This window comes from Vigna unguiculata, chromosome 3 (genome assembly GCF_004118075.2).
Source record: "Vigna unguiculata cultivar IT97K-499-35 chromosome 3, ASM411807v1, whole genome shotgun sequence".
NCBI classification, from domain to species: domain Eukaryota; kingdom Viridiplantae; phylum Streptophyta; class Magnoliopsida; order Fabales; family Fabaceae; genus Vigna; species Vigna unguiculata.
In genome coordinates this window covers 57235151-57261980 of record NC_040281.1, presented here as the reverse complement: position 1 = coordinate 57261980, position 26830 = coordinate 57235151, and the positions used below count along the sequence as shown (strand labels likewise).

Genomic DNA, 26830 nt, shown 5'->3' with positions numbered 1-26830 from the left:
CAAAACGTTTAAGCTTTGGCACTCTGCCATCTCCCAAACCTTGCAACTAAACAAAACAAAACCCTTCTTCTTCTAACCTCAATACACACTTTTCTCCAACATCATGGCCATGGAAGACGATGATGACTTCGGTGGTTTATACACCGATCTTCCTCAGTCCTTCGCTCCTTCTCCTCCTAAAGCTCAACCCATTCACAGCCAGCAATCACCTCAACAACCACCGTGCCATGCGGAACCCGCAATCGCTGATTCCAACGTCGTCGCCGATGAACCTCCCGTTGATTTGATCGACAGTGACGTCAAATTCGACATCGAGGATGAGGAAATCGAGGACGAACCTCTCATCCCGGGACTAACCGTGGACACCGTAGAAGCTTCCGGAAGAGTCGGCGAGGGTGATGATTGGGACGACAGCGATGACAGCGAGGATGACCTGCAGATTGTGTTGGACGACGGTGGCCTTCCGAATGCCGATGACGGTGACCTCGATGTTGCGGCGGCGGCAGCTGGCGACACTAAGGAGCGCGATTGGGGCGAGAATTCGACGCAACAACCGGTTGATGGTGAGAAGAAGGATGTGGGAGAGTCGGTGAAAGCACTTGCGCCGAAAATTGGGTACAGCAATCAGGGTTATCATCATCCTTTTCATTCTCAGTTTAAGGTCAGTGTCGTTGTAATTGTACGTTTAAGAATAGTAGTAAATAAAGTTTGATGATAGAATTCAGCTGGTGTTGTGTTTCTTTTGTGCTTTGTTGTTGTGAATAGTTGAAAAAAACGAAGAAAGGCTTTAAAAGGCAGTGAAAATAGAAAGAAGCCAATGCAAAAAAAAATTGTAATATTTTTTATGTTATTATTAATGTTATTGTATACTTTGACTTGCACAGTTACACCAAGGGAACAAATTTAGTTGAAGTTATCTTTTTGTTATCCTTTTCTTTGTGTACATTGGCCGAGTCTTGGATTCAAGGACCAAACCAGCATGGATCTTAGTTGACACATGCAGATTACAGAACATATATCGAGAATGACATTGTCATATGGATGATGTTCTGTATGGTATTTGGATAACTTGTACATACATTGGTAACCTTGCTTCTTGTTAAATGTGAATGAAAAGAGCAAATGATTATGGTACTGGTTTATAGAAAAAAATAAAATAAGATGGAAGGATGTAATAAGTCTCTCTCATAAACTAAACTTAGTTTATTCACACATTCATTTACAAAATTTCAGTGATAGTGTTTTCTCCATTTTGTTAATCCAGTTCCTTTGCGTTCCTTCTCGGTGGTGTATCGAGCTTTGTATTCAAGGAAAATGAACGGATAATCTAAATATTAAACCATGTTGACATTAATTATTTTTACGGGTTTCCATATTTAACTTTAATCAACTTATCAAACAAATGCTCCTCCACCAGGTGGTGCAGACTACAGAACAGTTTCACTGAATTATGAATTATTCCTTTTATTCCTTTGGGTTTTTTTTTTTTTTTTTTTTACTTTGGGTAAAAATTTTGTTGCTTGAATTGAGACGAAGACATCAACAACAAAATTTTTACCCCATTAGGCTGGTTGGTTGTATGAATCAAACGACATCATTAAGTTCAATTGAAAATCATATTCTTTGAGATGTTATTTACCATAGAATTCCTTTTCACGACTACTTTCAATGTCTTGCTGGATTTTTTCTATCTTTTTTTCACAAAAATAAGAGTATGCAATCTACTCTTCTTACTAATGTTTATAGTTGCCTTTTTTGTACATGTCCTAACCACGTTGTCTGGTTTTGTTTAATGAATTGAAAAAGATATGGAAATTGAGTAACTGAATTCCAGATACGCATGAGCTAAAACTGGAAGCCATACTGCACAGTCTGAGATCTAACTAATAATTCGTAAATGTAAAAATCATGCACAAGCCTTCACCTGGCACATCAAGCTTCTCGAATATTTTGGTTCTAGACATTGTCTTTGTGTGAATAGGATATTTTTTTTTTTATATATATAAAGACTTGTAAAAGAAGAAAATGAGAAGGAAAAATGAATTAAATTTATTTTAAAATTCAAGTAAAATTTTGTGCCTTTTAATAGAAACTGTCTTGTCTAACTTCTCTAAAAACTGAAATGCATAAGTTGATTTTGGATTATAGAAAAATAACTCAATTCATTTTACCTTTTCATTTTCTTTTCTACAAGATTTTGTAGAGAAATTCATTTAAGTAGGACTACAGTGTTATAGTTTTTATGAGCTTGAGTTTGACCTTGACTAGCCCCATCCTTATAAATAATTTCAGCACAAGTAATCATAGCATAAAAGGATTAGTAAAAGAACACGGAAAATGTACCTTCAATTATGTGGGATGCTGATGCTGCTCTGCCTGCATCACCTATTAAAAATTGTGTATTATATAAAATTATGAGGCAATTTTTTCTATATCAATTGGCTTAAAGAATCCTTCATGACATGTATATTAAATCCAGTTTGAGATGCTGCAGACACAGGTAATTAACTGGATTCTGTTTTCAGAATTTCAGAATCATATTCTTTGACACACTCTTATACCCTCATTTAGTATTTTTGGACGAATTTTATGTGGGTCTCACTTCAATAAGTCTACATTATTCGCAATCATGAAATTACTTTACCTGATTTATGTGGCTTGTTTCTTCTAATAAACCTTTAAATACATTAGAACCAAAAAAAATTCACTGAAAGGCTTATGAGCTCAAACTATATTGGTTATTAATTATATTTGGGTGAGCATTTACCAACTTGTTTTAGATGAACTTGATTTTGGTTATACGAGTGTCAACCGAAGTGGTTTATGTACTGTAATTTTTATCCAAAAAGTAAGCCTGTGAGAGAATTTGGTATAAAATTCCTATTCCACTGCAAAAGTTAAAAATTTTCATTGCGGATTGGAAGCAAAATTGCATTATGAAGCTTCAAATGTGAGTTGGGGGCTCTCCTAGCACATTCTAGTGGAGCCTTGTGAACAATTGTTTGTTTCTATAATTTGTGTTTCTATGCATGTTGAACCAAAAGAACTTGTGTCTCCATAGATTCTATCAGTAATTATGTCTTCTAAATTTGGCTGGTTGTTATACTTCCTCTCTGCTGGTTGATTAATCTTGATCTTAAAACTAATCTTTTGTGGAAGAGAAGAAACTATCGTTTGTTCCATTCATCAGACAGTTAAAAATATTTCATTTACTCTGGATCCGTATAGTTGTTTCCTTCGTTTAAGTATATAAAGATGTGAACTATGGATTATGAAATGGAAAATAATTAAGTATCTAATGATTTGCATTTTTCACTTTTGTTTTAATTGTAATGTAGTATGTCAGGCCAGGTGCAGCATCCATACCTGCAGCAACTAGTTCTACTCCAGGAGGCCCTCTTGGTCAGATTCGTCCACAAGCTAACATGAATGCTGTGGCCGGTCATGGCAGAGGGGACTGGAGACCAGCTGGAATAAAAGGTGCTGCTGCCATGCAAAAGGGTTTTCAAGCAGGTTCTGGATTACCTATGCGGGGACACAATACAACAGGACGGGGCTTTGGTGGTGGCTTGGAATTCGTGCTTCCTTCTCAAAAGTAAAATTTAATTGACAATTTTATTTGTCTCTAGCTGTGTTAAGACAACAAATGAAGAGATTGATGTCAACTGCTAACTGGAAATTATTTTTGTTAAGCATCTGAGTTGCATTGCATTTGGAAGAGAAGTGTTTGGAATATGAAACATTTGGTTTCTAAATGGAAAGAGGCTATAATCCTTCTTTTTTTTCTTGTTTTCCTTTTGATCTATACGAACTTTTATAGTTTTTTGGTAATTTCAATTTGAAGTATAAAGTGTAGATATGGTTAGTAAACGAGCTTTATATTGCATGAACAAGTTGTTAGATCAATATGTTAACCGAGGTCATCATTATTCATTTTTCTTGGAATGACGTTTTTGTGGGGGAAATCTTCTTAACCGTTTACTTATTTAACCTGCCACCTACTTTTTCAGGACAATATTTGATGTTGATATTGATAGTTTTGAGGAGAAACCATGGAAATATCCTGGTGTTGATGCATCAGAATTTTTCAACTTCGGTTTGAATGTCGATACCTGGAAAGATTATTGCAAACAACTGGTAATATTTTTGCTTATATTCTTTTCCAGTAGAAATTTAGTGTAGACTGAGAAAATCATTTTTTGACTTTCTAGGAACAACTACGTCTGGAGTCTACGATGCAAAGCAAGATCCATGTTTATGAGAGGGGTCGAACAGAGCAGGTAATGATGTTAGTGTAGGCTAGGAACAGTTCCTTATCACATTTGTCCGGACCTATTTTGGTCCAGTGCTTATCTTGAAATAAATTAAATCATCTACTTGATTTCATTCCAGGACTATGATCCAGATTTGCCCCCTGAATTAGCTGCAGCTTCTGGTATTCATGATGTTCCTGCTAATAATAATGCTAATTATGTAAAGTCAGAGGCTGGACAAAATGATCTAATAAAAGGTTCTGGACTTATGCGACCACCCATTGTATGTATTTCTACCATTCGTTGAATTCCTCTATTATATTATGGCCAGATACTTGTTTTTTTTTTTTCTGTTGTATTGGCCAGCTTGTGTCTGGAGTACAAAATATTCGTAGAAGTTTCTGCTTTTTTAATTTATTCTCTTGCTAGAAGTTCTTGATGCTTTTCATTTTTAATCAGCCAACTGGGAGAGCAATACAGGTGGAAAGTGGTTCTGGTGATCGTCTTCCTTCCATTGACACCCGACCTCCTCGAATCCGTGATTCTGATGCTATCATTGAGGTTTTTGAGCTATTGTCATTAACAATGTGTCATAATTAGATTTGTCTTTTATTGTTGCATCCTGCATGTGCAATTTCTCTGTTACTCACCATATTTTTATGAACAGATTGTTTTACAGGATCCAGCAGATGATGTTTCCAATGCAAAAATTGATGTTCAAGATCAACAAGAGGGTGATGAGCCCCAGAGAAAGGATTTTAGTGATGACCATGTATCTGGATACGAAATTCCAAGGTTAGAGTCCAAGTATTTTAATGGTCAAAAGAGAGAGCTGACTGGAAGAAGAATGCCCAATATGAAAGCTGATCCTACTAGCACACCCATAGAAGATAAAAATTTGTCCTTCCCCCAGAAAAAGACAATTGATTACGCTGATTCTAGGTACCAAACTTTTGAGTCCTATTATGTTCTTTACATTGGATAGATATACATAATTCAGCTAATCCCAGTTAAATTTAAACCATTCTTGACTTTCATTCCACTTTGATCCTTTTTATGCGAAGTTTGTGTGTATGATGATGCATTGTGAACATGGACCGCATGAGATATCACAATTAACTAGTTAATTCATGCAAGATTTGGTGTAATTAATAAAAGTAATTTAGACAACTGGGCAGCGTGATTACTGATTGCTGATAGGTTACTTTGCATTAATTTTCCATGTCTAAACAGTTAAATTTGAATTGTGCTTTTTTTTATTAGAGAAATCAACGTATTTTGTTACGAAATCTTAGGCCAGATTATAGTACAAGACATAGGCAACACAGTTTCACCCTAACAACGCTTTGCCATTCAGCAATTAGTAAAACTACTCAATGGAACCACCTACAACGCTCATACACACATTAACTGTCACAATATGCTATAACTGCCTAAACAAATGCATAACGAGAGAAATAGGACCCAGAAGTGATAATTCAGATCCGTAAAGAATTGCCTAAAGACTACGCAAGCACAGTATTAGTTCAGGCCAAATTGGTCTATGTCGTCTTCTTATTCCTTCTCACATTAACATTCCATATCCTATCAAAACATTGAATGCAACATAATGAAAAATATCAAACTCCTAGAGAAAAAGAATGCTGAATCTAAGTTCAAGCTCATGCAACCACTCAATGTAGAACATAATTTGGTAAAGAAATATATTTCTCAAATTTATATTTAAAATGAAAAAAAAAGGATTGTCCAACAACTTAGATGCTTGGAGTCCTTACAGGAAGGGATGGTTTTTCTATTGTAGAGGTGTGTTGGCGTGTTAGTTAAAATTTTCATTTTTAAGGACAACAACTTATTTTATTGTTCTTTGCATGTCCAACTAATGTGCTCAGTTATTTTAATCTGCAATTCATGAACACCATCTCAGTTTTCTATTTGCAGGAAAATACAAGGAAGTGCATGTGATCAGTCTCCCCGTTTTACTTGCAGTCAAGAAGTGACAATTGTTGACAATAAAAAAGAAGAGTCAGTTGAAAGCATGGAAGGAAGACATAGTGCACACTTGTCATTTCCTGCCGATGGGGATGTGAAGGAATCCAGCATTGAAAACAATCAGCTTGATGAAGCTGGGATAGCTGATGGAACTTCCAGGTTGGAAAAGGGATATATAGATTTAAATGCAGTGGATGACAGAGATAACATTAAGGATGGGGTAGCAGAGAGACAGAATATAACATCTAAAGTTGAGCAACCCTTGCTTGGGGATGGAAGTGATTGGGAGGACTCAAAATCTGTAAGAAGTAGTGATAACAGCAAAGCAAAATCAGAAAGCAGCAGGGATCATAAGCAATGGGATGGTTTTGAAGTAGTTCAGGATCCACATGCTGTTCATCTGGGTAGCATCAGAATGCAATCTGATGATAATGAGCAGGTATTCCATAGAAGAGAGCAAGCCGGGGGCAAAAAAACAGAGACAAATGGTATGGTGATTAAAAGTAGAGAGAATTCATACTCTCAGAAGGATCGACACTCTAGCTCGGCACATCAATCACACATAAGGATTGATGGATTTGAAAGTCCAAGAGATAGGGTTAGCTCTGACATGGATTGGGAATGTAGAAATGATGATCTCTATGGAAGAAGGGTTAAACATGATGAGCCAAGAAAGAGGGATAAGGGTAGAGTTCGTGAAAATGATAGAAGCGACAATGATGATTCCTTTCGATCAAGAAAACAGTTGGATAATGGTAGCTACAGGGTTCCCTATGACAAGGATGTCGGGTCAAGAGTCTCAAGACACAAAGAAAGAGATGATAGCTTGAAAGATAAGAATGAAGCTTTGGAGGATTTCCGTAACAAGAGGAGGAAGAATGAGGAATATCTTAGGAGGGAGCATGTAGCCAAAGAAGCTGTGCGTGGGTATAGAGAAAATGTCAGTCGTCACAAGCCAGAAAAGAATTCAGTATTGGATCCACGGAAGAGAGATGATCATCAAAGAAGTAGAATCGACCTTGATGTTCAATATGCTGCCAGACCAAAAAATGAGGCCTGGCTACTGAGGGAGAGGGGTAATAGGAAGAGAGATAGAGAGGACTGGCATCAGGTGAAACAGTCTCGCGAAGAAAATCCATTCAAGCGTGAAAGAGGAGGAAGGGATTCTGCAAGAAGGGGACGAGGAGCTGAAGAAAAGATATTGACTGGCCTTGTTAGGGCTAAGGATGAACATAAAGTTTCGGAGAAAGAACACCAACATAGAGAAGCAATGCGACACAGTGACCAATTGAAAACAACGGATCGAATTAAGGGTGAAAGCCCACATCGTAAGGGGCATGATGATGCTTTTGTCCGTGGAAATCAATACAACAGTGAGGAAAGGCGATCCAGGGAGGAAAAATCAAGTAGTCGAGGTTATTGTGCCTCTAATTCTTTAGATACTCAAAGAGTTCACGAGAGAAAGCGTGATGAGGGCTCTAGGAAAAGCAAAGAACCCATTGTTGGCAGTTTAGGCACGTCCAACAAAAGTCCAGAAGCTCAAAGTGGTCAGGCCAATTTCAAGGTATACTTGATGCTTATATATTTAAAATGTGAGATTTATCTGGATTTATCCATCTGTACGCGCGACTTGTAGGAGAATGGGTCTATAATAATGGTTAAAATAATGGGTAAATTAGTGCCTAACCATAGAAAGCAGGCTTGGCATCGGGTATCTAATTTCATTCACATGGTTCCTCTTTCCCCAACTTAATGCCTAGGGAGAAAGGTAGAAAGCAGAAGATATGATCTTTTTTAGCAAAATTTTGTCCTTTTCCAATTAGGCTTTATAATTTAGTGCATAATATGGGCCATGCTTAAGTATCTATACAGTTAAGAACCAATCTATTATTTTAAGTTACAAGTTTCTTTTTCTTTACTGGCTGTATTTACTCCTTAATGTTTCTGCACAAGAGATTGCTATTGTTTCTTTGACTGATATATCTGTCATCGTCGTATTAAGCTTGATCCCTGTGGAAATGACATTCATGTGATTAACTTTTGGAAGAAATCTTGCTATTACTGGAGTATCTCCACATAAAGCTCAACATCTCTCTCTTTCTTCTCTTTTTTCGCCATGGTCAGCAGTTGGACCTTAACCAGGTTTTCAAATTCCCTTGCGCGTCATTGTATCTGACAGGATAGGTTAATGTAGTCAGCAGGATTCGGGCTGTGAAATATCAGTCTTGGGAAAATGAAATTTTGATGCTTATTTAACAAGAGTGTGGTTTGATATTTCTTAGTAAGCCTTAGACACCGATTTTAATGCATTTTTCCTTGCTCCTTCTGTCTCTTTCGAACCAAAAAATTGACTGGAATAACTTTTTATTCATTCTTCTGAATTTGAGCTCAAGCTGATGTAAACAATTACTGGGAACTAACTTATATACGGTCTTTCATTTCCGTTTATGAAGGGCATGAAAGGATCTGGCGATGAAGATCACCCAGAGGATGAAATCCCAGGGCATCGGCTGTCCAGAAAAAGGAACTGGGAAGCCAACTCAGATGATGAACAGCAAGATTCTCAACGAGGACGTTCTAAATATGAACGCCGGACAAACCTTAAGGAAAGAGATTTGAGTATCAGCAGCAAGTCGTCATCTTCCTTAAAGTTCAAGGACCTTGAGAAGGATAACAATGATAGGTCTTCTGAATCTCGGAAACCTGTTGACGAATCTACTAAGTTAGTTTATACCAATCACCAACCACATTTATCAGTTGAGGGCAAGGATTTTGTAGATGTGGAGATCAAGGATGCTAAAGCCAAAGAATTAGAGGATCAGCACCCTGATACTGTTGGTAAGTTGAAGAAGCGTAGTGAGCGTTTCAGGGTTCCAAGGCCAAGTGAGAAAGAGGCAGCTGTCAAGAAGTTAGAGGATGAACCTCAGCCTTCTGCCGAAAAATCTGAAAATCCAATGGATTCAGAGGTCAAACTAGAGCTACCACCCCGGAAGAGGAGGTGTATAGGTAACTAGATGAGAAATCTGGGAGCTTATTATTTGACTACAATTCTCGTTTAGTTTTGTCACCCCTTCCACCCATTAAGACATTCAAAACTCCTTTACCATAATTCTTGACGGATAACCCCAATTCAGGTTTATTAGTACATTGTGATTTTGAATTATTTGTTGAAAGTAACATTTTTAGTGTTTGAGATTATATGTAATTGGACCATTTTTGTAACCACGCACCCAATACATTATTATACACTGTATATACTGGTAAAATGTAGAACTTGAACTTTCACATCACAGGCACGTTGTTCTGTGTCTAAATGTGATCCATATCGTAACTTGATCTGGGTTATGAGAATTATGGGATTAACATGACTGAGGCTTGTTGCAATATGACACCCATAAATTATTGCTGGTAATGCACGAGCCTTATACTGGCAGTGTTCCTCATGTGAGCGAGATGTTCCAAGTGTCAGAAACCATGGGCATCCTGGTGAAGAACTTCCTAACCTCTCTTTGGTGGTTGAATGTGATTGTTATTATTGTAGACTGTTAGTTAATATTAATTACTGTTTTTTTCCAATAAGAGGATTATATAATTTTAGCTCAGAGCTTGGCTGTATCTAGATGTTAATGAAATGTAGTTCATGAATTTCAGTAGTAATAAAAGAAGGCATCTTTCAATCTGAGAACCACAAGTTTATATCTTCATATTTTACATATGCTAGCTATAGGTGTTCATCCTGATGGATAAGGATCGAGACTTTGCACTTGCCTAGCTTGAAAGACTAAAAGGGTGAATATATTTTGTTGGTTTATTTGTGTTTGTTTTTCATGAAAAAGTGTTTTTTTAATAAAATAACATGTATGTTCTTTTATAAATTTATATGAAAAACACTGGTAGGAAGGGGGTTTCTGTTAATACCATATCTTGTGGCAATGGTGATGCTAAATGCCATCCACAACAAAGTTTATTATTACAAGCAAGCCTTGTTTTATCTCTAATGAAGTTTTTATCTTACTTTTTTACACTTAAAATATATCTCTTTTCGATTATTAGGATCCAATATTCTTTGTATGGTCGTTACGAAAACTTTACAGCACAAAGTTCAACAACACTAGCAAAACACATAAGTTTGAAATTCCTGAGTTCAGTTTCTTTTTTTGAATTTTTTCATGTTATTCCCTGTCGAGTATTTAAAATATATTATTTTAGTATTTTAAAGATATTTTTAATATATTTTAAAATTTTAAATTAGTAGTCATTAATACATTTTAAAGATGCAAGAGAAGAAAAACAGACAAATCTAACAGAGGATCGAAATTCCTTTTTTTATTCAGGCGAGCTTTTTCCCATTTGTATGTATTTCAGAGGTAGAAGATTCATTTATTTTTCATATGCTATGCTATTTTGATGCAATTAAATCTTACCTTCGCAAAAAAAAAAATGATAGTATTTTTCAATCTTTTCACGGATGTACACTATTTAGAATCTGATGAAAGATAATTTGGATTTTCTTTAATGTGGTCTATAAATTAAATTTCACTAATGATTAAGGAAATTCTTTTATTTATAAACTAATTATCAAATACCATTTTGTTTGAAAAAATTAATTCGGTTATTTTTTAATTTAGATATTTTAAATTAAATTTTTATAGAATAGTTTAAATTTGTTCTATTGAGTGTGTGTGATATTTCATTTTTATATAAGAACTTTTTTTCTTTTTCAATGAAAAAAATTAAACAGAAAATTATTTACATAAATATAAAAAAGTTAAACATATTTTTGTTTATTAAACTTTGATATGAGATTGAAGATCGTCTTTATCTCTATATGAGCTTTGATATAATTTAGTCTTTAAATTTTTAAATTATTGAATATAGTCATTGTGACTTAATTACGTGTTAAACTTTTTTCACATGTCAAATACGTTTTTCAGTTAACATTGATTTTTAGCTTTTGAACTTTGACATGAGACTGAAATTTGTTTCTTATAAAACTTTGATACGTTTTAGTTCATGAACTTGAAAAATGAATGAATATAGTCATTTTAATCTAATAACATTAAATTTTTTTATGTGTCAAAATATTTAAAAAGGACCATATCTATTTATTTTTTAAATTTGAATATCAAAATTTATTCAAAATTTTAAATAGAAATAAATTTTAATTTTGCGCTAAAGTTGAGAAACTAAAAATATATTTAACCATAAAAATTGTATACATTCAATAAATATATTTTTTAAATGATCATTTAAATCTAATTTGTGAGATATTCAAAAATTCAATCCTTATTTTAATACAAACTTTGGACAAATCTTACCCACTTAATAATTTACATTGTTTAATTTTCAATTAAATAATTTTCTCGTAATTTAAAATACAAATTCTTTTTTTATTGTACTGTTTTTAATATTGTAAAAAAACAATTGTGTATCATTTACCCCGTTGTAAACATGATCCATAAAATAAGATAAAATAAACATTTATATTTTTTAATTAAATATCGGAATAAACCACCTTTAACACTGCCATATTCTTCTCCACCTAAGCAAAACTCAAATAAATTCTTAAAGATGCAATCGCATTATACCATTAAAATATTGAAGTAAACCACCATCAATAATCTCATATTCCTTAATATAAGACAAACAATGTTTAATATGAAAGAAAAAGATAAAATTCAAGTAATAAATTCATATACAAAGCAAATTAACAAAAAATAAAATATAAATATTTATATAAACGTGATTGGTGCAGTAATTTTTTTATGCAAGTAAGTATTTAGCTTAAATAGAACTAAGAGTGAGTGTTAAACTTTTTCTCTTTAAACAAAGATGAAAAAAAAAATGCAATAATATGTGTAAGCTATTTTTATTCGTGATTTTGTTTTAGAGATGTCAAAACGGATAATTCGGTGTGACTTGACTTGACACATCATGGGTTGATCATTTAGTGAACTAACTCAATCTCATCCACTTTTTTGTGAGCCAAAAAAATTCGAACCCAGCCTGGCCCACTACGGGTTGACGGGTTAAACGGATTGACTCTAGGATTCACTTAATCAAGAAAAAACATAATTTTTTATTTTTTTTCCGTCAAAACTAAATTATAATTCTAATTAAAATATAAATAAACTTTAATACAATCCAAATACAAACAAAAATAAAAAAAATACAAATTATTTATGTGTTGGTTAAAAAAAAAACAACCTAACATGTTCAACTTAATAAAAAACATTTGTGTGACCCTTCTCTGCAGATTACCGCTCTAATTTTTTTATATAGAAGTGTTATTCAAACTCTAAATTAATTTTCAAAATCGAATTAAATAAAAAATTAATCAAGAAAAACCATAATTTTTTTATTTTTTTCAGTCAAAACTAAATTATAATTCTAATTAAAATATAAATAAACTTTAATACAATTCAAATACAAACAAAAATAAAAAAAAATACAAATTATTTATGTGTTGGTTAAAAAAACAACCTAACATGATCTAGATGCAAAGTTCAACTTAATAAAAAATAATTGTGGGACCCTTCTCTGCGGATTGGTGGGCCAACCGGCTCACCACTCTAATTTTTTTATATAGAAGTGTTATTCAAACTCTAAATTAATTTTCAAAATCGAATTAAATAAAAAATTAATCAAGAAAAAACATAATTTTTTTATTTTTTTCAGTCAAAACTAAATTATAATTCTAATTAAAATATAAATAAACTTTAATACAATCCAAATACAAACAAAAATACAAAAATACAAATTATTTATGTGTTGGTTAAAAAAAAACAACCTAACATGATCTAGATATAAAGTTTAACTTAATAAAAAATATTTGTGTGACCATTTTCTGCGGGTTGGTGAGTCAACCGGTTCACCGCTCTATTTTTTTATATAGAAGTGTTATTCAAACTCTAAATTAATTTTCAAAATCGAATTAAATAAAAAATTATACAAATTTATTTAAATTATAATTTGAGGTTGATTTTATGAGAAATATTATATAAGACGATCACGTATGACTAATGAACATTTGCGTAACCATTAACAAATCGTTGACAAGTGTAGAGAGAGGTGGGACTCTGACAGAAAGCAAAGTAAAATTCAATAAACATTCAAAACTCTTATTTCTACCAACAATCTTGAAAAACCTTAGCCAGATTTGAACATCGAAGAACACAGAAAGAAAGAAAGAGAGAGGTGGAGAAAAATGTACGTGGATCACGCCTTCTCGATTTCTGATGAGGACACAATGATGGAAACTGCGTTCACGGAGAGCAACACCACCAAGCAACCGATCAAAGATATCGCTCTCGCCGTTTCTCTTATCGGCTTTGGATTCGTCGGCATCATCATCGGCTCTCTCATGTCCTACAATCACGTCGGCGGCGACACCGCTCACGGTAACATCTCCTTTTTCGGAATGAAAAACTAGTTAATTGTGTTTTTTTTTTAATTTAATGTTAATTGAATAATTGATTTATAGGTATGTTCTTTACGATACTGGGATTAATTTTGTTGATTCTGGGTTTGTACCATATGCGGATTGCATATTACGCTTACCAAGGATACAAAGGCTTCTCTCTCACAAATGTACATCCTGTATAGTTAGTTATTTTAGCTCCATCACCTCAACTAACTACCTTATATGTATAGATCTTCCATGTTTGTACCTTCTTTTTGTCTCTTTGTTTTCTATTTTTCTTTTGGTTGGTAAGTAACTCCCATCGTTTTTAAATTAGTATATTTATTAATCTTAAGCTTCTTCTTACTAACGCTGTGTTTGTATCTGACGATTCTTTGTTTGTGAAGACAGAAGAACCACTGCCAACTATGTTTGCTTCGGTTTTCTTTCAGTTTTTTCATTATGAGATTGTGAATACTTAAAAAATGGAATAATATGTATGAACTAATTTTATTTACAAAAAAATTGTGATTAAAGTGTTATTCAAACTCTAAATTAAATTTCAAAATCAGATTAAGTAAAATGTTATATAAATTTCTTTAAAATATAATTTTTTTTATATTAGATATTAGAGGTTGATTTTTAGATCAAATATTACATTATATATGATCATGCATGGTTAATGAATATTTGCATCACCATTACCACAAATCTCCACTACCACAAAGTCGACAACTATGGACAAAGAGGTGGAACTTTAATAGAAAGCAAAGTAGAGTTCAATAAGCACACACAAGCTCTTGTTTCTATTGTAAAACTTGAAAACCTTAATCTGAATACTCAAGAACACATAGAGAGATAAAGGTGGAGAAAAATGTATATGGATCACACGTTCTCAACGATGGAAAGAACATTCACAGAGAGCAACAAGCAACCGATGCAAGAGATCACTCTCCATTCTCTTATCAGCTCTCTCCATGTTTGTAACCTTCTTTTTGTTTTTTTTTTTCTTTTCTCTAACAAGTGACTATTACATCTATTTATATTGCTTTTGTATTTGAATTAGTACATTTATTACTGTTAGGCTTCTTATTTTTACTGAATTAGTTGTTCTGCTCTGATTTTCTTTCAGTTTTACTTTAGTTTATACCAATAACCAACCTCTGTTATATGTTGAGGAGAAGGATTTTGTAGATATGGAGATTAAGGATGGTAAATCCAAAGAATTAGAGGATCAAAATCCTCATACTGTTGATAAGTTGAAGAAGCTCAATGAGCGGGTTCAGGATTCCAAATGTCAAGTGAAAGAGGTCCTAGTAGTAAAAAGTTAGGGACAGATAAACCTGTGTTCGTCACTGTACTGTGTTAACTACATGAATTAAGAAAGCATGAACAAGGCAAAACCTGCTTATTGGAAAACCATATCCAATTGCATTCTCAAATGCTGCACATATACCAAGATACATAGTTCACATTATTCAGCTCCTGATTAAAACCAATAAGTAAACTACATCAGCTATACTAAGAGCTTTGGACTTTTTCAAAACCTACAAATTATAGATCCAAACCTCATTTTTAACTCATATCTGCCCGATCAAGCATATCCACATGGGTCATCCTCCTGGGAAACCTTGGTGGAAGTTTCAAAACCATGGAATCTTCTATCTCAATGGGTAGATGAGTGGCCACAATCACAATTCCTCCGTGTTTCCTATGTTCTGCAATGATATACTCAAGTAACTTTACTCCTTCTTCGTCTAATGCAACTGAAGGCTCATCCAGCAACCATATGGGACGATCAATTGCCAGCAACCTGGCAAGTTGTAGTCTTTTACGCTGACCCATAGAAAGCATCCTTGGTTTTTCATTAGCTAATCTTCCAAGTCCCATCAACTCCACCGCAGCCATAGCCTTCCCTTCCTTGTTCTCAAGAACTTCAAACCACTGTACATTGTTAAGAACTGTGAACTTATCATTAATGGCGTCCTTGAGAGAAAGCCAGTTAAGTTGAAGCTTATACTGATGGAATATTGCAGATTGTTGTATGTCATGGCCATTCCAAAGGATCTGGCCTGCAGAAGGACGAGAAAACCCAGCTAACATGCGCAGGAAAGTTGTCTTCCCCGACCCATTTGCGCCTGTTAGCACAAGCGCCCCTCCATCATGAAGAGAGACATTCACATGACGCAGAATTTGCTGTGCATTTCTCATACATGACACATTATTCAGGAGGAGACGAGGAAATGGGGCTCTTCGGTGCATCACGTTTAACAATTGAATAACAAAAAAATGTGTGCAAACAGCAATTCCGAAATAATAATAATAATAATAATAATAATGCTTTCTGATCCTTTTTTTTATACTGATGATACAGTTAGCATTAGTCACGGCGTTTCCTGCACAATCCTGCTTCGAAATTGGAGAGATAAGGACAATTTCTGTGCTGAAGAGTAATTCAATCTTAACTACACACGATGCAAAAAACAGTACTTAAAAATACTATAAGAATTCCCTCTGATGTTTAAGCATTTTCTTCACTTCCAAATATAGATGAACCTTGAGGGTTGGACTAACATGAAATTGGATTATAATATAAGAAAGCACTATAATCTAGGGCAAATCTTATAAGCAGCAAGGTGCAATGCAAATAACAGTATGAGTTTGTGATAATATGCAAGAGTTCATTGTCAAAAATGACAGATTGGTCACCAGACAAAATAAAAATGGAATCAAAATTTCAACACCAACCTACTGCCAAAGTTCAGAATCAAATCAGTTATAAATAATACCGAATCAGAGTTTAAAGATCAGATTCGGAATGCCAGACATTGAAAATCAACCCCAAAAAACAAAAACTAAGTCACTGATTTGATGTGAGAAAAGAGAACGGAGGGCCAACCTGGACGGCAACCACTGGTTTCACGGCTTTGACAGCTTCGCAGTGGTGGCGGCGTCGTTGGGCGCCGGCGACTGCTGGGGCGGCCTGAGAGGAACCAGGCACGACAGAGAGAATAGAAGACGGCCAAAGAAGAAACAAAAAGCCTCTTTTTGAAAAACACATTAGTTTCAAAACCCAAATATAAAGTCCATCTATTTTTCTTTTAATAATTTAAATTGATTTTAAATACGTATCTGAAAAATATCAATGTTACAAATTTCAACTAATACTACTAAAAAACTAAAATGTTTCAAAAACTATACTTTTCAAAGACTATTTAACAAATCTTTTCCAAAGACCAATTTAGATCTAATAAATTATGGAATTGAATTAAATATCTATTATATTTTATATTTGTTCTTCACCTGAAAAAGAAAAATTATATATAGATTTGAAAGGGATTCCTTCACTACTTTTTGTCTATTTTTTTCGATTTGTTAAAATAGATTAAAATAATTGGGTTAAAATGACTTTTTTTTATTATATTTTTTTAATCTTAATTAATTTAACCAAATATTTTTTTTCAAGTTTTTAATTTTCTTTTTACAAATTTTATTTTGTTTTTTTTTTATATATATATATATATATATATTAAATATATTTTATTTATCTGAATAAAATCGGATGTTGAAAATGTGAAAGTAAGAACAGATTTAGTATTTGAACTATGATCCTTTAGCATTTAAGAAGGCATATCGGTAAGTTATGTCCACTTTTGGAGTCATTGGATTCTAAGAAGAAATCAAGACTATGAACACACATGAACGAAGCTCAAGCATTATCATAGCAACACAAACTGAGCAATACACATTGAAAGTAGCAAGCGAAAATTTAAAAACATCATAAATCAATGGCCGAAAAAATATAAAATTGCAAGTAAGATTAAATGAGTAGAACTATAAATTAAATAAAGCAAAATTGAAACTGAAGCAGGTATATTCATTGCCAAAATAAGAAGGGTACAAAGATAAAGAAGAGTTAAACAAGTTAAAATGGTGAATGAAATCTTACTCGATCCTGACCACTTTGTGTTTGTGGTTAAACCAAGTAAGTTGCCTAACATACTAGAGGAAACTCAATCCTATCAGCTGCTTTGTGCTCGTCGGGACGTGAAAACCCCTGTACAAATGTTTCTCTCTCGCGTGTACAAGAAGAACACAGACCTTAGTTCTCCAAATTTCTCTATTTTCGCTCAATCTAGGGCTCCCTTCCAAACCTACATTTTTGTACCTTTAAAACCCCCTTCAGTAAAATGAACAGAAACTAAAAAAACTTAACCTAACCTGATTCCTCTTGTCCCAAACTAGATTCGTGATTTTCAAACCACTTATCAATGCCCTTACTCAATTTGACTCTTCCTTTGTATGTTCATCATGAATTAGCCATACTCTTGCTCCATTTTTTATCTTCAAATCATCCTCATCCATCACGATCAATGTTAACTCCCTTCCTTCGAATTAGATTTCACGCATCAAGTTCCTTTTCGAGATGGAGCAATCATTATCTTGTTGCAGCATCAGAGATGCTCTTACCTAATGGATTAGCAACTTGGATACCCAACCTTTACTAAAATGTATGTTTTGATGGGTTTGGTCCTCATGCTCAATATTTTAGGATATTTTACTAGTATTGTCGATGAAATATTTAATTTATATTGTAGTAAAACTTTTATAATAACAATAAATTATGATTTTTTATGTTAACAACTTGAGCACATGATTTTAATTTGTATTCACATAATAACAATTATATGTTTATCACATTTTTAAAAATTACAATTTATTTTCAATATACATATATAACGTATTTTATATTAATATTTTCAAAATAAACATATTAACATATTCGATACTTGTTGTAACTGCGTTAAATATATCCTCGTCTTGATTTAAATTAAACTAATTTAATTGTTTGATTTTATAAGTCTTGCAAACAATTATCCAAATAATTAAAACTTGGTTAAAAGATAACTCTCTTTGGTTTCAAAGTTTTTAAAAAGTATTTTAATTTCTCCCGTTTAAAAATATTTGTAGTCTTGCGATATTAACTTTGAAAATGGTAACATTATGTTTAAATGTTTTATTCTAATTGAAAATTTTGATAAATAAATTCTTATAATATTTTGGAACTGAAAAAACATTTTAATTTTATAGAACTAGATTAAAATTGTCTGAAAAGCAAAATGTATAACCAAATATTATTTTTATTTAATATGTATTAATTAATATATACTACTTTTTAACTATTTTTATATACACAATTGTTTTACAGTTTTATCTTTATTCGTAACATTTTGATAATTTTTCTCATAAATATTACCATCTTTTTTATTGTTATAAAAATATTATTATTATTATTATAACTTTTTTATTTTCATAAAAATCATTTTATAGGTAAAAAAGTTAAAGACATAACTTATATAGTTTATTTCACAATAAATAATAAAAACAACAATGATAAATAAATTCATCTCCTCTTACAAAATAGAATTAGTAGTTTTTGCAGGAAAACCCAAATCTTGACTATTAAATGACTAAAATACCTCATCCCTAACCCTGCACCACATGGAACTAGCAGGGTAGAATTGGAAAATATGGAACAACCTTTGCTGGAGTTCCCTGTATAAATATACTAGCCACTGCATATGTTCAAGCAGATTAGGGTTTCTGTTGCTGCCACACTCCCTTTCTGAATGAGATGTCTCTGCTTTGATGCTTCTTCAAAACCCTAATCTCGTCGCCATTTCTTTCTTCCTGCACCTCCAAACTTTCTATATAATAATAATAACAATAATAACTGGTTTTGCTCTTTCTCTTTCTCTCTCTCTCTCTCTCTCTCTCTCTCTCTCTCAATGGACAACGCTATGCTTCTTGTTCCTTTTTTCTTTTCATATCCTTTCTATCTGTGGCCATGCCAGTTCTCTTCTCTTTCTCTGAACCAAAAGAGGCTGTGAAGATTGTTTGGGAGTGTGGACCCGATGCGTCGGTCGCCGTCAAACATTGCTCGCTGATGGCGAGGCAACGTTATCGCTTTTGTGATCTGTTGCAGCCATCGGTGGTGGTATTGTTTTTCGACTTCCGATCTGTCGTTGTGATAGATCTGAGCCTCTCTAATTCGCACCCGAACATTCCTCGGCGGCAATTTCTCAACGTAGTATTTGGCAGAGGTGTATGGAGTGAGAGAAGGGAAAAACGCCTTTGCCGATCTCATCGGTTCTTTTTTTCCTCTCTCATTCCATACATCGTCTGACGAACGTAGCGTTGATCGGTTCTGTATGGTTTTTGTTTTCCTTTGTATTCACCCTGGAAACCCTAATTTATTTTAATTTGGTACTGTTTGAATAGATTGTGACATATGATGGATTTCTTTGCTGCATTTTAATTCCTCTATTTCTTGATGCTGTGATGTTCTTAAACTTATGTAACCTGATGTTTTTAAAGTTGTTTCATGCAGCCTGACTGGAGGATGGGCTTAACAAATTTTAATTTCTGGATTTTCTTGATGCTGTGATGTTAAACTTATGTGACCTGATGTATTTAAACTTTATGCAACCTGACCGCAGGATGGGCTTAACAAAGGACTTCTTATGGTTGGATGCTTTGAACATCAGAAGTGAAGTTCTGCTATTCGGTTATCTTCGAGCTCTCTGAGAAGACACGGTTTTGGTGTACATTTCACGGAATTACTAGTCACAATATATTCTATATTAGGGTGTAGAGTTATGATTTTCTATGTAATGTTAGTCAACGGTTTATGTAAGAGTTTGAAGCTACTTGCCCATTTATGTAAACAATATATATATATATATATATATATATATATATATATATATATATATATATATATATATATTTATAGTTAGATTGTAGTAGAATCCAATTTTAAAATTGTTGTGTAATTGTATGATTGCGGAGTTCATTTAAAGTTGTCACGGCTGCATTTGAAGGAAGAAGATTAATTACTGTTCGTGCAATGGTTTCAATAATTATAAATCTATACACTGTCTTTCAAGATTGTGCCTTTTAAATACCGGACGCAGTGCATTGCGTTGCACGCCTATAAATTTTGGTAATTTGGCACGGATTTTGCATTCCTAATAATCCAAATGCAAGCGTTGGCAAATGGGTTGGTTGCCTGAAGAATAACCCATGTATAAGAATTGTAGAACCAATCTCGTGTTGTTTCTATGATACAAGATGGAATGTAATTGTAGAACCAATGTTAGGGTTATGTTAGTGTTCTCTAGCATTTGCTGGGTTAATCACATTAATTTCTATGCAAGAGCGTAGCAAGCACCAAAATGGCTGCCGCTGAGAAGCCACAGTTAGCAAGCTCTGTTCTGGCATCTGAAGCTGCAGGAGCGTCGGCAGCAGCAGGTGTAGCATCATCAGCAGCAGGTGGAGTTTCATCGGCAGCCCTAGATTCAGCCGGTTTGGAAGCCTCGTTGACCGGAGGAAGAGGTGGGTCAACAACGTTTGCAACCTCAAGAGGAGGAAGTGGTGCCTGCGCTTGTGGCTGGTCCTGGAGTGGGGTAGTTTTCAGTAGCTCACCAGGTCTGGCCGGTAAGATAGAAAATTCATTGTTAATATCGCTACAGGGACTCCCTGCAAATGTTATGAAAAGGTAGATGGAGTTCAAGCATTTGCTTATATATGAATGACAATAATAGAAATGCTTAAGCTAGACTCGTAGTAACTGGCAGTATTGTTTGCTTAGATGAAGAAAGGCATTGAGAGTGGAATGACTTACTGACGAATCTACTCGAAGTGGCTGGGAAATCGGTGATTACTCCATCAACCATAGCAGTCTGGATGTAAGTAGCAATCTCGATATTAGGGTCTGACCAGTAGTCGAATGCCAGTGATGTGTATTCATTTTTAAGAGTACGAACGAATACTGTGAGGTTTGCATCTTTCAACTCCTTTACAACATTGGTCAATCGATACAAGTAAGAGGCATATACTTCGATAACAGAAGTTTTTGGAACATTCACTGCATCCGCATACTTTTTTATCTCGTCCGCTGTTTTTCTGGGTACACTACCAATCTTTTCAGTCAAATACATTACCCTTTTGTAAGACTGGTTATCTTTGAACTTCGATAGGACGGAGCTGTCGTCTGATTGAACCAGGACTTGTTGGTTGACCAAGCTGGCATTTTTCAAGGCACTGCTAACAGCATCTACAATGTCAAGACCCTTTTTTGATGCAAGGTACGCCGCATTCTGTGAGGCAATTGGAGTTCGCAGTAATAGAAAATTTTCAAATAGAAGGAACACGATTGCAGTAACACATTTCCTTCTTAACATTCACCTTAATAACTGGTTTAAATTTTTGTGAGAAATCCAAAACTACTGATATTGCTTACCTGAATGTTTACCAAAACGCCAGGAACATCCTTTGTCTTGGCTATCTCCAGAAACTCTTGGAGGCTGACCATTTTACCGCTGGTTTTGTTTGCAGGGTTTCTTTGGAAATCGCCGTTTTTAACAATATGAGCTGAAACAAGAAATTTGTACTGTAATTTCATTGTTGAAATCTCAAAGGTTGAATCTGAACTTGAATCCTTGAAGTTCTATATAAGTATTTACGTTTTAATGTCTGAATCTCGCCCCAGGAAAGGTCAAAGGAGAATATTCCCGATTTGGGTTGAATTTCTTTGACCTTTGAAGATCGAGACATAAATTTAGTCATTGCGTTGGTATCTGGGCCTAGGTCTGAGCTATTTGAGCAGATGGCAATGCCATCTCTTGTCATTTGAACTGAACAATCTATAATGTCGGCACCGTCATCTATTGCTTGCTTATATGCAAGATCACTGCTGCCTGGATACACTCCACTTGCACCATTGTTGCTTATGACCAAAGTTGGTCCTACAAAATCAAATTTATAAGGTAAATTTAAAAATATTTTTAAAAGATTACAAATATATATATATATATATATATATATATATATTTTTTTTTTTTTTGAAATTTAAAAATAGTTCTTCACTCATTCTATAAATTTTAATGAAATATTTTTTTATATATTAATAAAAATTATAATACACTTGAATGGAATCACAAAAAATAATAATAATAATATTAATTAAAATTTAACATAAATTTTCTTCTTCTGAATTTTAATATTTATTAAATGGTAATAAAAAAATTAATGATAATATTGAATGGTGAAAAAAATTAATAATAACAATAGTAAATTATTATATTATAATAAATGAATTTTTTTAATTACTAATTTAGTGATTGAATTACTAATGAAATAAAAAATAAAAATAATCATATGATAAAAAAATAATACATAAAAATATTAAGAAGTAAAAATAATAAAATATATATTAGAAATGATTTGATATACTAATAAATCAAATCATATAAAGAACAAATGTTAAATAAAGAGTATTATAAAACTCAACAAAAATTTTTAAATACCAAATTAGTTAAACCGGAGAAATAGAGAAAAATAGTAAAAATTGTTTTAATAAAACAAGAACAATTCTTCAAAAAAGAAAATATTAATAAATATATTATTTGAATATAATTATATAAAAATTAGGATATATCTTAAAAATACGAATTGATTTCATGGAAAAATCCATAATTAAAATAAAATTATGCAACTAAAAGAAAACAAAAATTACAAAACTAAATAACAATATATATATATATATATATATATATATATATATATATATATATTAATATATCAATTAGATTATCTAATCAACTATTAGCGTTATAGTAATTTAAACAAAAAATATGTATTAGGATGGAACTTAGGTTTGACCAATATTTATATAAAAAAAAATTATTTCTCATCTCTAATTATTATATGATCGATAACGTATTAAGATTAGTAATATACCTTTTTTGGTCAAGGTATTATTGTGTGCATAGCAAACTGTAAAACAAAAATGTGTTAGAAAGTCGAAGAGGCGATTGTGAATTTAAGTGGAAGATTTTTTGACATCTCACCTATAGCATTTGATGCTGTTGATGGGAAATCGGTGACAACACCATCAACAACATCTCCGTTGTCGAAAAATTGAAGGTACTCAGCGGTAGGATCATAGTTATAAGAATAGCTAGTAAAATAATCATTGGCAAAACCAGAAGCATAGACTTCTAGTCCTGATTTATGGGCATCAGCCACAAGTGTGGTGGGATTTCCCAGATATTTGTCTGCTTTAAGGGGCCATATGTATTCTTTTGGGACCATTATGCCTGTTGCAAATGACTTTATTGTAGCAATATCCTTTATAACACTTTCATATGGCTTCTTGGTTGAAGGTTCCACATCCTTAGCATTAAGAAGTTGAAACACCACCTTCGGTTGCCTATTTGTTTTCTCAATCAGACTCTTCAAGAACCCCATATCTGAAGCTGAAACAAATTCTATTTGATACGCATTCAGTAATTCCAAAACAATATCTACCACCTTTACTCCCTTTTCATGGTAGAATGCTGCATTCTGCAACAACACAACACGCAATTAATATTATAATAAATTGCTACTAACACAAACAATTAAGGAATTCAGACCTGAACATTCAACCAAAACCTCGGAGGGTTTTTCCCACTCATCAGAGCATCAAGGTTCAGAACTGGATCAAGACCATCGTAAGCACTGGGTCGTGAAAATATGGCCTGAATCACTGCACATAACAGACCAAACCTTCAATTTCAAACCTCAAAACCTCCTAACACTATATTTTTTTTTATTGCTCCTATTTCAACCTATAATCTATTAACTCATTCACCTGATATATTCATGGCAATCTGTTCTGAATTGTAATCCACTGAAAAGTGTCCTTTCACGTCCTTCCCATTAATATTGTAGGTACTTTGCTTAGTATCGAAGAATTCTATAGTTGTTGCATTGTCAAGTGTAGATCCTGTGATACAAAAAGCCCCGCCATCTTTGGACAACTGAAGATTGCACAATAAAATGCTTATATCTCTTGCTAGTGCAATGGCGTCTGGAGTGCCTTCAGGGAAGAGTCCCGAATAACCACCACGCGCAATTACAAGAGGCTCATTACCTGCAACACCAACAAAACAATCACATCAACGAACCATGGAAGCCATTGTTCACAGAAACAATAACTCCTATGGATACCCACCACTCAATGTTGACCATTTCGTTAATTGAGGTGCAGTTGCAGGTGTAGGTGCAGGTGCAGTTGCAGTTGCAGGTACAGGTACAGGTGCAGGTGCAGCAGCTTTTGGTGGAAGTGCAGATTTTTGGGCTACGATCGAATGAATCAACAAGGAAATCAGAAACAAGGTTCTGAGCATTTTGTTCTTTTCCTGTCACATTCCAAACTAAACCGAGTCAGTGTGAAGTAAAACGATGGATCGATGGATGGATCAATCAATGAAACGTTTAAAATTCCTACGTTTCTGCTCATACAGTAATGGTTTCAAATTTGTCTTAATAACTTCCTTTTGGATGATGCTACATGGCTGCTGCAATAATCCCATTTCATTCTCATATTATTGAACCTAATTGTGAAATTGTGTTGTGTGAATCAGAAGAGCATAAAGGGTTGGGAAACAGAAGTTGATCATAATTTGAGTTTCATGTTCTGAAACAGGAAAAAGGAAAATAGAAACGAAGAATCAAAGAAAGGTGATTGAAGATGGCATACCCAAAAGTGATGTTCGAACCTCGATCTATTGAATGGATGAAACAGGCATTCCCTGCGAGTTTTTCTGAGAAAAATCCTCGAGGGAATGTAATGGAAAAGAGGAAAACGAATTGGTGAGTGAGATTGACTCACAAATATTATTTTTTTTATCTATTTCCACACATTTTCGCGCATAAATCGTTGGCCAGCCTTACATTGTTATTTTTGGGATCGTTTCCTGTTTTTGTTTCTTTTCCATCTGTTACATCTAATACGTTTAATATTTAATTAACTCAAATTCATTAAATAATTTCATGAATTATTTTAATTAAAATAATTAAAACCAGCTCAAAGTCTCATATATGAATATTTGTGTATCTTTGTCACTTATATGATTATTATATTTTTTTCAAAAAAAAAGTTGCTGAGTTACAACATGAATTCTTTGTTATAAACTTTTACTTTCAGTATGAATTATATAACCCTGGTAAATTTAGTAGAGGTTTGCACTTTTTTTCTTTCTTAAATACAGGATAAAATAGTTTTCAACATCATACATAGCACAATTTTTGGAAGGAAATAATAGTTTCAAAAATATACTTTTGAAACCTTCCAAAAATATACTTTTGAAACCTTCCAAAAAAAAAATCCATCTCATAATCCATTTTAATAAAAAAATATTAAATTGTACTATAACAGTTTTCGAGTGTTTTATTAATGGTATCAAACCGCTCTAATATAGTTCAGAGAAACGACAACAGACAGCTTTCTAACTTATCATTCATTGGCATTGTTATATTATTATAATACAATTTTCTGCTTAAACTTTCAAACCATTATTTTTCTATAGTCTTTTCTGTCTCTATCATTCCAATTCTTGGTGTGCTTTAAATCCAATGATTGGAGAAATGTTAGAATCCAATTATCCATCATCTTTTAGATAATTAAGAGTTATTTATTTTCACTTTCTCTCATTTTCTAACATTATTTATCATTCTTTCTGCAAAATGGCCACCCCAATTGTTTCCTTAGCTCAGCCAATTTTAATTATATATTTTAATCCCGTTTCATTTCTTTTAAATAAAAAAATGAATTCCTTTTAAAAATTATTAAACTGAAAATATTAAAAGAGATATTATTGAATTAACTTGTCCTCATCTGTTATTAGTTGAGTACGCTTTTCTTCTTAACTTAAAGTGATGTAAGTTTGAAAAACCCTCTTTAAAAGGAAGGATTTAGAGAGTTACTAATAACAACACATTGAAGACGAGTACTACCTCCACTATTAGTTTTAATTTTTTTTTTATAAATTAACCCAATTCTAATTCAGAAAAAAAAAATCTTCCAAAAATAGTTTGGCATTATGAAATAATAACAATTTTTTTTTTCTTTTTCTTTGGTAGATATTTTTTAAAAAGCTGAAATTCCGCAGAAACAATTATTTTCTTTTCTCTGTAGCTACTTCCATAAAAACCATCTGAATCTATGATCAATCTCATACTTCTCATTGAGACACTAATGAATTCTCATATCATCATCTTCCCCACACCAAAATGGATTAATTGCAAAGAAGATAATTCAAAATTCAACAAATAGCAAGTAAAAGCAAAATGAAAA

At 33.2% G+C, this 26830-nt stretch overlaps 4 protein-coding genes and 1 long non-coding RNA gene across 6 annotated transcripts; 3 read left to right on the top strand and 2 right to left on the bottom strand.

Moving 5' to 3' along the window:
• Nucleotides 1-9610, top strand: LOC114177326 (FIP1[V]-like protein). Its single transcript, XM_028062617.1, has 9 exons — nt 1-661; nt 3339-3595; nt 4011-4137; nt 4212-4280; nt 4393-4536; nt 4713-4814; nt 4921-5195; nt 6192-7806; nt 8696-9610. Exons 1-9 carry the CDS (start codon nt 104-106, stop codon nt 9254-9256), a joined length of 3708 nt encoding a protein of 1235 aa, XP_027918418.1. The 5' UTR covers nt 1-103; the 3' UTR covers nt 9257-9610.
• Nucleotides 9611-13291: 3681 nt separating this feature from the next.
• LOC114175749 (transmembrane protein 230-like) lies at nt 13292-14542 on the top strand. Its single transcript, XM_028060538.1, has 2 exons — nt 13292-13642; nt 13726-14542. The coding sequence occupies exons 1-2, from the start codon at nt 13450-13452 to the stop codon at nt 13845-13847; spliced, it is 315 nt and encodes a 104-aa protein (XP_027916339.1). The 5' UTR covers nt 13292-13449; the 3' UTR covers nt 13848-14542.
• A 100-nt stretch (nt 14543-14642) lies between these two features.
• Nucleotides 14643-16701, bottom strand: LOC114175748 (ABC transporter I family member 1). 2 transcript variants are annotated; one of them, XM_028060537.1, is made up of 2 exons: nt 16544-16701; nt 14643-16109 (listed from the first exon to the last, which is right to left on the bottom strand). In XM_028060537.1, exon 2 carries the CDS (start codon nt 15904-15906, stop codon nt 15220-15222), a length of 687 nt encoding a protein of 228 aa, XP_027916338.1. In that variant the 5' UTR covers nt 15907-16109; nt 16544-16701; the 3' UTR covers nt 14643-15219. The 2 variants fall into 2 exon arrangements, with proteins under 2 accessions (XP_027916338.1, XP_027916337.1); XM_028060536.1 differs by having other exon boundaries at nt 14643-16050.
• Nucleotides 16702-19213: 2512 nt separating this feature from the next.
• LOC114175977 lies at nt 19214-20354 on the top strand. Its single transcript, XR_003602949.1, has 2 exons — nt 19214-19381; nt 20145-20354. It is a non-coding gene; the product is annotated as an uncharacterized LOC114175977 (long non-coding RNA).
• Nucleotides 20355-20405: 51 nt separating this feature from the next.
• LOC114175976 (glycerophosphodiester phosphodiesterase GDPDL7-like) lies at nt 20406-25316 on the bottom strand. Its single transcript, XM_028060848.1, has 10 exons — nt 25235-25316; nt 24707-24893; nt 24344-24625; nt 24126-24238; nt 23559-24054; nt 23449-23484; nt 22173-22454; nt 21950-22080; nt 21332-21806; nt 20406-21186 (listed from the first exon to the last, which is right to left on the bottom strand). The coding sequence occupies exons 2-10, from the start codon at nt 24879-24881 to the stop codon at nt 20849-20851; spliced, it is 2328 nt and encodes a 775-aa protein (XP_027916649.1). The 5' UTR covers nt 24882-24893; nt 25235-25316; the 3' UTR covers nt 20406-20848.
• Between the last annotated feature and the right edge of the window lie 1514 nt (nt 25317-26830).